This window comes from Hylaeus anthracinus, unplaced genomic scaffold, assembly GCF_026225885.1.
Source record: "Hylaeus anthracinus isolate JK02 unplaced genomic scaffold, UHH_iyHylAnth1.0_haploid 11997, whole genome shotgun sequence".
Classification (NCBI taxonomy): Eukaryota; Metazoa; Arthropoda; class Insecta; order Hymenoptera; family Colletidae; genus Hylaeus; species Hylaeus anthracinus.
The window spans coordinates 8,397,769-8,410,455 of record NW_026534344.1 but is presented as its reverse complement, the minus strand read 5'-3'; the positions used below and the strand labels follow the sequence as shown (position 1 = coordinate 8,410,455).

The 12,687-nt window shown below is 35.3% G+C and overlaps 1 protein-coding gene across 1 annotated transcript in view; it reads left to right on the top strand.

Annotated features, from left to right (window-relative positions):
• Positions 1-12,687, top strand: part of LOC128889474 (transcription factor Sox-2-like) — a 225,928-nt gene that overhangs the window by 197,338 nt on the left and 15,903 nt on the right. The window contains exon 3 of the mRNA XM_054147140.1: positions 10,505-10,631. Coding sequence (XP_054003115.1) covers positions 10,505-10,556 — 52 coding nt within the window. The 3' untranslated portion in view covers positions 10,557-10,631. The remainder of the gene's footprint in view (positions 1-10,504; positions 10,632-12,687) is intronic.

The following is a 12,687-nucleotide window of genomic DNA, read 5'->3' as shown; positions in this document are numbered from 1 at the left end:
ACGTTGTTTGGGACACGGAATTCGTATGTACCATCCTCCTCGGATTTAACTCTCTGACGCATACATTTTATTTTATCTTACAAAACAGGAGTTGTACAGTGAATGAAAGTATAGGACACTTTGGTATCGATAGTTGATTCATTCCATAAACTTTGTACTATGTAGTTATAAGTTGAAAATGTCGTCAATACCACTGCGTTACAATTGTGAAATGACGATGTAAACAAATTCGTCCTTTTATTCGTGTAAACACATCCTTAATGATCTCGGTTAGTGTATGTATTATAGAAATGCTAATATTTACTCAGCTTTCTTGTGAAATGTTTATCGAAAGCATCGGTTTTTTTAGAGGAAGTGCGTATTTGGAACTAATATTCTATTTTGTATAATAAATAGAATATTTTATGTAATAAATAAATAATAAATAGAATACTTTCAAAATGTTACGAAAAAATGTCTTAGATTTAAAAGAACAAGCAAAAATAGTAGCATTCGTGACGTAAGCTTTTTTCTTCGAGAGATCGAAGAATCAACAAAATATATTGTTCATAAAATGTTCATTCTGTTTCATTCTCCAAACATAGATATGATAGATTTATGAAAAACATGATATAAATTAACGCATAGAATTTCAAGTCTTTATGGACACATTTTACGTTGTGTATAAATATCATTAAGTTAATATGTATTATTCTAAAATGTTCCTAAAATGGTCCCAATAATCTTATTCTACATTTTCGAATGAATTTTTCACGTTGAATCAACCCCGTACTCGTTTGTACCACCCATTTTGAGACACTCTGTATATCCTATAACTTCACAAGGGAATTTCTATACTACATATGTAATTTTCTCGAACGGTCATACACGCTCTATCCCCACTCTCCCGATGTCGCCTTCTATAAAACCTTCTAAAAACTATACTCTATGGATGGGAGCAGCGCGTGACCACACTGATGCAGAACGGTTGATTACGTACTCAATCTCTAATCTCTCGATGTCGTTTTTACGTTACGCGTTTCACTTGGAAAATTTAGTGTAACGAGCGACGAAAAGTAAAACTCTTGAAGCTTTCCGTAAATTTTTCTCTGTGACAAAAAAGATATCCTGAGAAACACTCAACACTGGAACTTCTAATGTGATTTCCCTCAAAAGTGTTTCGTATGGCAATCATTTCTCAGTCCCAATTACGCAACAAATATAAATCACTGGACTGTGGAAATTAGAAGGTAATAAAGGTAGCCTGTAACGATGGAACGAAAGGGGAAAGGGCGGAAACGCGAGGAAAGGGAATAAAACCGACGAGAACGAGACGAGCCAGGCTGTCGGAGGAGTAAAAAGTATCGGAACGACGAGTGGGATTAGCAGAAAATAGAGGAGAAATGATGGATCGATAACGATAAAAACGCGGCGACGAGTAGCGTGGTCAGTTATTAATGTAGCCCGACGATGTCATGGCCGATCGAGAATCGACGGAGGTCGAGTCGGGGAAAAACGGAGCAAAAACGTGGCTCTGGCGGGGGTGGTTTGGAGATGAGGTCGCTCGCCGGAAGTTCCGTCGCACCGGAATTCATAAAAACTAGCGGCGCGGACCAACGTTCGCGGACGTTTCTCTCTCTTTCTCGTCGGAGCTGTCCCGTGTTCAACCCTCCGTCGGCCTATTCGAGGGGGTGGGCGCGATGAAAAGCGTCACCGAAGAGCTGGACGAGGAACACCGCGGAGGCGAGGAAACGCTGGTTGTCGACGATTCTCCGTTTCCAGGGACGGAATTAATTCTAGAGCCCGGAAAGAGCAAATTTTTGCTTCACTCCGTCAGAGTTCGGCGAGAATTTTCCTGCCGAATTTACGAAGATACCGTTTCTCCGGAGAGCATATCGCGTGGTAGACGCTTCCAAATGTTTGATTTCCGAGATGTTTTTGAATACGGACAACTAGCACCTGAAATGAATAAGTAATAAGTATACCGTGGATGTTTATGCTAATGCATATTTTGATTTGCACATATTATTTTGCATTTTGCACGTGTTTCGCATAATTTAATCGAAAGGCATATACACGCATACGTTCCATATTTCTTTTGTATCTGTTTCATCGTATTTGGTTATAATCTTCATATACTAACTTGTTTGTTTGTTTGTTTGTATGTAGGGGGTAATCTCCAGAATTACTGCACCAATTTTAAAAATCTGTTCAGTAATAGAAAGGAACACTATCTCTGAGTAACATACGCTATGTTTTATTTTGATAAAAATATATTTTCAATTTGAAATCTCAAAATTTGTAGATCGAGTCGGAAGAAAAACGTTGTTTGGCTACTTTAACGGCGTACGCTGACCAAATGGTTGGAAATACGTGAAAATAATGTAATACAAAAATATTGGTTATCAATAGATTTATAAAAAAGTCAGCGACACAATATACCTAGCTTTTATATCTAAACCAGAAAATTATAAGGTGAACTTTGCGGCTTTTCTCTTCAGCACCAAAAGAAATGTACCACGTGTCATTTCTTTAATATATAATATTATGTTTAACTTTATTAAAAAAGATATTAGAGAGTTCATCCAGGTATGTTGCAACTCTGAAGCTAACGAAATTCGTTTATTTATATTGATGCTATAATTATCCAACAATTGAAAACCACTATTTTAATTGTTTCGTGTCGCTTATAAAAGTAACTTCGAAGAGATTAATATAAAAATCATTATTCATCGTATCCTTTCAGCTAATATAATTGATCTTTTTTCATTTCTACTGAAAAATGTGAAACATTTTAAATTATCAGTGATGCTACAGTTATCCTCCGCAGTGTACATAAACAGTGCAGTATTAATTATTGCACCGACGTGAATAAAAATAGTATTTCACGCGGATGAAGCCGCGGGGCGCAGCTAGTCATCGTCAAGCCGTTTCGCGACAGTAATAAATCGCAATATAATGTTTCGCACCGATATTGGTTTCGTATAAGTCAAATCAACAAATGAATTCTAGCTCGCTGTTCATAAGCGGTGGCTCGAGTTTCCTTCCACTCTGGAAACAACTACGAACCGCGCCATCTTTTCGCGATGGAATTTCCATTTAGCGACGAGCCCGCGTTGCCCTCCATTTCGTTTACGAGGGGAGATGTAAATTTCGCAATCGATCGGCCGTCGTCTCGTCAGGGTCAGAGGCGCGAGCTCGACCGCCGGCTGGGGTAGTAAATAAAAGTCCAGAGTTAATTTTTTTCCGAACAATGGACCGGGCTGTTGTGGTCACCGGAGGAGGATGGACGCCCCAACGCTATTTTTTTTTTTCATACGACGCAATTCCGTGTCGTCGTATACATATAATCGAAAGCTAATGGGATTCGCGGACCGATCGGCCAGCCAGCGGGAACTCGTCTCTCAAAATGGAACCCATTTTCCCCATGAATTTCGAAACAATCTAGCGCAAGATATTCTCGAACAATTGAACAGTTCGTTATGAAAGTGGTATACGTCCATTTTCCCTCGTTTCGAGATATAAAAAATTTAAGGTAGAGGCGCCAGTATTACTTAGATATTACGCGCAGGGAGGGCAATGATATCAAATTGATGAGTCTTGATCTCTCATCGGTAGCATTGATTAGTTTGATACAGAGTTTCTTCGTTTTTGGTATTAGAGAAGAATTCGATTTACGTAACCCTTTAACGCCGTGCTCCTTTTTCAGGGAGAAAGTAGAATTTTCTTCTTAAAATTATTATAACATTTTTGACAAATGACACACGTGTCTTTCAATTTTGGATGATATTAGTGGTGGTCTCTATAACGTCATGAAACCATTATTATAGATCATTGATTTCTTGTAAGTACGTAAATATATGTATGTAGATGGACATATAAAATTCCCCTTAAAAGGATAATGTGCAAATTTGTTTCCAATGGTATATTACTTATCGATTCAACATTTCCATTTATTGAACCAACTATTCATTTTTCTTCTAGTACCAAAATACAAACAATCGTACAAGAATTAATGCATTTGTTCCTTTAAATACACGTGTCGCTGCTATACTCATTCGGCATAATCCGCATTTTGATGGTTATTTAAAATAACTGTTTGCAGATTTATTAAAATACAATACTGATATTAATTATTTCATACAATAAATGTATCGATGGATTATACGTAGGCTAGTACAGTGATGTACACTGTATGAGCTACAGGAGAATATATATATATATATAGTATAGTCTTTACATTAGTGAAGAGTACTATTGATTGATTTGTGGAAAGACTATTTCTAATTTTAAACAACTATAAACTTCTTGAAAGGCCTTTTGAAGGTACTTCGAGGCTGTTGAAAAAGTGTCATAAAAAGTAAATTAAAAAGACTCAAACGTTTTTCGACATCCTTGCATATTATTTGAATCAGTATTTATATTGTCAAATGTGTTGTTGATATGCCAATAATATTACATAATTTGAAAAACTTCTAATCGATTCGAGATTCAAACTAACTACATAAATGATAAATCGCAGAAAGGGACTAATTTGTTCCAAGGAATCTGTTCACAACGAACAAAACTGGTGGAATGACGTTCTTTTCGTCGATGGAAGTAAATTCAATCTATTCGATTGGATAATGGAGGAAAAATAGTATGGCGGAAACGAACAAAGAGCTCAATGTTAACAATTTAAATCCTACGATAGAACATGGCGGTAGAAATACCATAGTTTGGGACTGCATTTCGTCGAAAGAAGTTGAAGAATTAGTATAGATGACATTTTAGATAATAATAAAAATTTAGATATTTTACGTCAAAAGGCCACAAACGTGTTCCCCCTTCCTAGCATACTGCTTGAATGACTGTACATGTTGGCATATGTGTTGTACGTGCCAGCAAGAAATAATATTAGGTTGTCCCAAAAATTTCTTTCGTTTTATTAATAAGTAATACATACACAATATTTTATGTCTAATGTTATATTATTGAATTGTGTACGATTCATTTTGCTCCATTACTGTTACAACATGAATATCTATGAAATTAGATTGTCTATTTATATAAACACGACCACATCAAATAATTGAGTGCAACTCGCGAAAGAAACTTTCGGGACAACCTAATACTTAATGCTGATAATGGTAAACGAGGTCTCGAATATCCTCGGAAGACGTCTTCCTAAGATCCGCCAAAGCGTAATGGTAAAACCAGATCTCGATATGCAGCGCGTTTGAACGCGACTTCGGTCGACTCTAATTAACGCGTTCGCGAATCAAAGACGGGGAAAAACGAATAAGATCCCGACCGAGCCGAAAACGGTGCGGCAGACGTCATCAAGACGCAGCGTTGCCAAGGATCTCGTAATTAGAGGAAGCTGATTTTTCATTTGTCAGGTATCATTGAGAGGTTCTGCTCATTAGCCGTCGGCGTCGGCGGCGTTGGTGTGCGCCGCTCTCGTGCCAGCCCAGCATCCGCAGCTGAAGGATTCCTCTGGTTGGCTAGTCTGGCCCCGGTCTGGTTGGTCTTTGGGCTGGCTGATAAAGGCGCATCCTACTCTCTGCCGCTCGCCTTTTCCCTCGTCTTCTCAGACTCCTCCGCCGTGGCTTCGTGTTTCGTTTTTATTTGCTCCCGTTATATACCTTCTCCGTCCACTGCACTGTTTCGTTCTATCTTTATTCATTATTGCAAACGATTATACCTTTCGAGTGTAAGATAGATGTGTTTAGATTCGATATTCTAATGTAAAGTATTTTATTTGTTTTTTATTTTGTTAAGTCTATTGAAAATATTAGACTATAATAGACTTCAACAAATATAAATAATAGTTTATTGAAAATAATAGACTGCAACGAGCATTCGATGTGCTTCAGCTGCACTTTTCTTCCAACTAAAGCAGAAAACTAAAACCTTCCGGAAATGCTGCTTAGTTAATACAAAATTTGACATATTCAACGAAGTAAAAAACAGGGGTATTAAATGAAACTCAAAGCAATATAAACTGAATGTTATTGGCAGATATCTAACCTCTCAGAAACAATTGAAATCAGTTGATACTATAAAACATTCATAACAGCCAGAACCATCTTTTGAAAACCATCTTCTAAAAAAATATTAAATCAATTTCATGTCAAGTAACGTTTTTGATCAAATTCAATCTTCATTGTTTAATTACTTTCCCAGTAAATATTCCCTCCCGATTACCCATTTTGGCTGCGTTTTGAGGATGTTGTTACACCACGAGATGGAAAGATTCCAGGACTATTATCTCACTTCTTATCCTGTCTCTTTGCTCCATTTTTCATGTGTCGTGGCTGGTCCACGAATTATTCGAATTTTGCGCGAATATTTTGGAGGAAAGGTTGTCGGTTATTCCAAGGGGAACCCTTCGTTGGGTGTTTCGCGCTGCGAGACCTCGACTTTCTTGAAGCGTACCGCAAAGAATGGATGCGCGAGAGACGTTAACGAAGCGGGATCGTTATTCGCTGTCACGCGAGATTCGACGATCCTCGCCGCCGACGCGGCTGTCTTCCGAAGACGAGCAGCGCCGCTGAAATTCGACGGGGAGCATCCGATAGACGGGTGTTCGTTAAGGATGCTCCCTGTGTCTCTAGAGGGGTGAGAAACGTGTCAGGTAACTCTCTTTCGGTTCACTTCTGTCGAAACGATGGAGAGTATTTGTTTGATGACATGAGAGATCAACTTTTTGTCGTGCTGCAGTTTTATATTTTGCAATAATTTTATAGTAAATTATATATAGTTACTAGCTGATATCGGCGAATGTTGTTCCGCCTCGTTGTTAAATGTTCTCTTGTCTTCAAACAAAATGTTCTCTTGCCTTTCTTGGAGAATGAAAATACTACTGATGAAATTAAGGTTCCAAGATCCAAACTAAAAGGTGAAGTAAATATTCACTAAATATAATAAAGAATTACACTAATCGTATATCTTTAACATTATAAAGCCGCCTCGTATATAACGTGGCGCTACCGCGTATTCTTTACTCGTAAAACTGCGATTTCAACCTAACCGGAAACTTCTTTCATGAATATCTCATCACGTCTGCAATATTTTCTAAATTTAAAGGCATTTTTCTCATGTAAATCGGATATAAGCTTTCGAATAAAACCAAAATCAATAAAATCTGTCCACGTACAACAGAAGAAAAGAATTTCACCAGATATTGCGAGAAATATTGCACAAGAGACAGTAATGTTGCCCTGTAATACGTGCGTGCACGCATTAAAACCATAATAGTAGTTTTAGCAGTGCGACATATTTTATTACATTTCACATCAAGAAGAGGAGTATATAACATCATCAATAAAAGAGTAAGTAAAATCGATAATTAAAAGTAAATAATGTTTACCATTATTTGATAAGTTATGAGTTATAAGATAGTTTTGTGCGTTTAAAGTATATGTACTATCGTTGTAAATTCTTGTGCGTTGTCTGTTTCCACAGTCTTTGATTGATCTAAGCAGCTACAGTCATTTCAATAAGAGGAAACGAAAAATTCTTTAATTGCTCGTTTCATGAAGCAAATAATTTGTTGACGAAGTAGCAGTATTTTGGTGCTCTCCAAAAATAGGAGTTGCTGCTGTGAAATTCTAGTATTATTAAAATACCACAAGAAGAATCGTGCGAGTATTACAGGAAGTACGATAAAGTTTGACAGGTATATTGAAATTGGCCAGTTAAAATATACTGCGACCTGACAGAATGTACAATGGAAGGAACTAAGTGATCTGTATATAATGTTTGTATGAAAATTATGATTTCTGTTTTTGCAACTAAAATATGGTTTGCATGTGTTATAGATAATTGAAGCATAAGATGATGCTGTGTGCATAACAAATTTGCTGGTATTTATATTAATTTATGAATTGAATGAATAAATGTTTATAATTAATAAATTAATATCATATGATATATATATATATATATATATATATATATATATATATATATATATTCACTTTCTTTACCTCCTCTCCTTTTCTTTTCCTCCATTCAATTAAAAAAATAAGAAGTCTGTGTATATAAATCACAAAATTAAAAAATTCATTTTAATTTACGTAAAATACTTTAGTGAAGAAAGTAAATACTGATTTTCATGAACTGTATAACACATATTTAAAATGTTGATGTGATGTTAAATCTAAAAAAAAAAACAATATGCCAATATGTATTCGTATGTCAATGTCAATCATATGTCATCGAAGCGATAAAAATAACCCTCAAAATATATGGATACCAATGGATTGTGACATCTTAAAGATGAGGGTATTATTTTATTTAATTCTGAATGTGAAAGAAGAATGCAGAGAATAGGGAAACAAATGAAGTTTGTTGATAAGCATTACTGCTCGATATAATCAAGCATGGTATATTCCGTTCTACGATCAGGTGAAGCTGACAATGCCATACAAGTAAAGAAGAGATTAGAGGCATTTAATAATATCGATATTAACTCTGAAAGAGAACGCCGAGTATTATGGCAATCCGGTATGAAAGGACCAAAGTTAAGAAGTTGTTCCTAACAAAACGTTACATGATGCTGCGATTAAAATTCGTAAAACAGAATACGAACTCCACTATACGAGTACAAGATGGGGAACGTGTAATTTGGTCGGATAAGAGGAACATAAATAGGTTTGGGTCAAATGGGATAGAAACGGATATGGTAAAGACAAAATGAGAAATTAAATCCACGATTTGTCGGCCAATATTAAAATATAGCAAAGAAAACGTAATGATATAGTGCTGCATGATTGCTTTAGGCGTAAGCCTAATTCATATAATAGATGTTTATATTTAAAATACTTCCTTCGACTCCACATGTATTATGAAATCGTGGCATCGAAGCAAAGTATTAGTAAACCCTATCGAGTATCTTTCAAAACAATTGGAGAAAGAAACTGCAGAGCTTCATGAAATCAGATTAGACTTATTCTTATTATGGAAAAACGTAATAAAACGCGGCAAACCATTAAATCACTTTCATGTCAAGTAATGTTTTTGATCAAATTCAACCTTCAATTTATCGTTTAATTGTTTTCCCAATAAATATTCTTTTCGTTTTGTTTTGTGTTTTTCTTTTTCTTGTAATTAATTATGCGCCTTCATCATTTACAACTTTAATTTAGACAGATACATTTACTCGTCATTTTGGTACATTAAGGGGGTATTCTAGCTTAGAGCGTCAATTTTTAGTTCTTTTTAAGGATTTCTTTTTTTAATCTAGAAAGAATTTTTATCAAGCGTCTTGCACACATATTTATACACATTTTAAGAACATACACAATTTTTTTCCCGACAAACTAGAGTTACAAATGATTGAATATACAGGCACAGAATAAATTTATACACCTAATATATATCAACTATATTATCAAAAATGTACAATTAACGATTACATACAATTTCGTATGTCACTGTATCTCTTACATAAGTTTCATAAAAATATTCCCTTGTCAGTTTTTTTATTCAACGTTTACCATTCCCGAGGTCGAAAAAAGAACTCGGCACTGCGAATAATTCCGAGTTAATAAATTAGCGACGACGTGACTGTCATTCTCGAATCAATCTGAACCCCTCGAATGTTGTTTCGCGCGTGGGCGCGAAACGATCCGCGTCGGCGTTAAGTAACGAAGCCGGCTCATTACTTCTTCTCGCGTGACGTTCGCGCGCGCGAGAGGAGTAAATGAAAGGCGACGAGGAGAAAAGGAGTTTCTTGCTTGGCTCTCTCGTCTCGTTTACCGCCATCCGTCATTTTCACACCTCGACGAAGATCTATAACAAAGGTCTTGAACGCGAGCTTGGCGTTGGGGACGAGGAATTTTGAAATTGAAACGATGCGATGCGTCGAAAACTGTTAGTTCTACAGTGTTTTAAGTCATTACAGTGTTTAAATCGGGATGGTTAAATACTTCAATAAGGGAATGAAGCTATCGAAAAAACGTTTTTACAAGAATTATTTGATTTAAAAGGGCAAATTATATAGAGTAAATGATTTTGTTTTAAGTGAAGTGGAGATTTAACAATCAAATTAATTATTCTAAATGGAATCTTATATGTATATTTTTATCCATACTGTGTATGGATAGCATTTGTTTAGACAAGTCATCGACCTATGATATAATGACAGTTATTGTAATATAAAACCTTACAATGAAGTTTAAAGTTCGTAGATTGAACGCAGTCCGCCAGTCGATAGAACAAAAATAGAAGAAGGAAAAAAAGAAAGTGCTCTATCCTTATTCGAACAACTGTGCTGCGTTCAATCTATTAAATATAACCTTTAATTTAAGGCTACAGATTTCTAGACAAAAATAGTTTAGTTACATCGGACAAAATTATTTTGCGCGTACTATAGGTGATTCCGTAGTGCAAAGGGTTAAAATGTAATTAAGAATAATGAATGTTTTAAGTTTTCATTGATGTCACTAATTCAACACCAGATAACAGTCTCACGGTCACGCTGACTATCCGAAAGGATTCGACTGATCGCTCAGACGTGTCGTGGTGTGTGTTTCAGGGATTGGAACGCGACGGGCAACGTGCGCGTGCAAGAATCCTGGCCAACGTGAGCATCCTTCGGCACGGCGAACTCGAACCTCTTCAGCACCGAAGGATCAGGCTCCTTGATTGTTTCGCGCCTGACGGTGAGTCCTTTCTCTTTCCACGTGATTAGATAACACACGGCTTATTTATTATCTGCCCCTGTCACGATCCTCCCTACGCATGATCCAGACCCACCCGACAGGTTTGTGTAATTAACTATAATTAATAGCGACGTTATACGAACATTATTTTTATTGTTTAGATACATTCATTCTATTTTGTGCTTTCTATTAATCTAATAGGATAGTTGCATTTATTTGTGTATTTATTAAATCGGCATATTATTAAATTCTTATTGTTGTATATATGCTTACAGTTCTTACAGAGTATGGACAGATGAAAAAGTAACAATAACAGCTGAGTTGCTAATAAACTAATAATCGTATAAAGTGATGGATGCAACGATAAATATCTGATAACAAAAAACAATAGCTCTATATTCATTTTGTTTGAAAACATCACTCATGCTTAATTACATAAATGTACATGTACTTCAAAGTTCTATGAGCGCCTAATTTTGGCGCTTGAAGAGATTAATGATTATACAGAATATTGTCATAATTCACGAGCGCTAAACAACTCCTTTGTTTTCAATCATAGTTCTTTGCATGAAGTAGATCATATCATTAAGGATTTAAATAATTTATTTAATAAAAGAAGAAAAAGTGAATTGAAAGCAGTAAACAAGAATCAATTTATTAATATTTATAAAAGATGAGGTTTAATCAATTGTATTAGATCAAACTTTCAATAGTACTCAATCAACGAATAGCATAAGAAATTTCAGGGAAAAAAGAGTTTTTAACTATCCTTTTCATCAACTTAGTGATTTCTTAGTGAGTATTTCCTTAATAAAAACAAATATCTAATAAAAGTTCTATTAATATCAATTATATCATTTATGTTTCGATATGTTTATGTTCCATTAGTGAATATATTTTATTAATAGTTTTTTAAATATCACATTAGTAATGATAAAAAACAGTTCAGTTTTCTTTTTATTGATGTGTCTGCTGTGTTCTTAAATTTTTTTCAACCAAACTTGGGTACTATTATGTCTTCATTGTATCCGAAGTAATATTAGCACATTTATTTTGTAATATTTCGCCATAAATATTTTTTATATATTGGACGTACTTACTGAACTCTCCTAACTAAACGATCCCATAGTTCCACTGTAAAATTGAATGTGGTACTCACAACATTCAATATTATTAAATGTTATTAAATACACACGCAAAATAGAATGTAGCAACAACGGTTGTATAGTAATAATTTATGGTGTATATTAATTATTTATTGAAGGTAATAAGTGGCCACATATTTATGAACGAGGGAGTATATTTAAGTGAATTAGAAGTAACAATGACAAATTTTTCTCTTTTTCCTATTGTTTCTTGTATTATTTGCTGATATCAAATTATGTGATGTTCCGCCTGTTGAAGGCAATGAAACGACAAGTAAGTCTTTTATGTACATGATTTTGATATACATTAGTGATGGGTGTATTCGTTATTTGAAATTATTATCTAAATAATTACTTTGCCCATCTCTGAATCCGATCTGCAGGCTCTCTCAGGCCGCGACCGGTTCCTCGCGGTCGGATTAAAGTCGTCGATCGAGCGTTTGCCCTAGTTTCGTTTGACAGACAGATCCACACGGCGAGTTCGTTCCGCTTGGCCAAACTGGCCGATCGTTGGCCTTTGATAGCTGTTCGATCGATCGGGAAGCCCGAAATTGCTCGATTTATAGGTATCTGTAGTTCCGAATTATGTTTTCTGTAAGAAAAATGAAACCGTTAATATCCAATAATACAGTAGGTTATTACTCATGTGAGAGCTGAACGAAGAAACATTAAAATTTGTACGTTGATCCATTTGTATAATCATTACTGCAGGTATTTAAAAACAAGTGTAAAGTAAAAGAAGAATAGATAGAAAGGGACGTATTACACGTAATGGCAGAATGTGGAAGGTCGAAAATGAATTTATGGTAGTCAGTAAAGGTTGATAGTTTCGTTGTAATCATACAGAAACGTCATAATATTAATACAATTAAATTGATCGTACAATGTACATTGTGATAGCAACTATATTA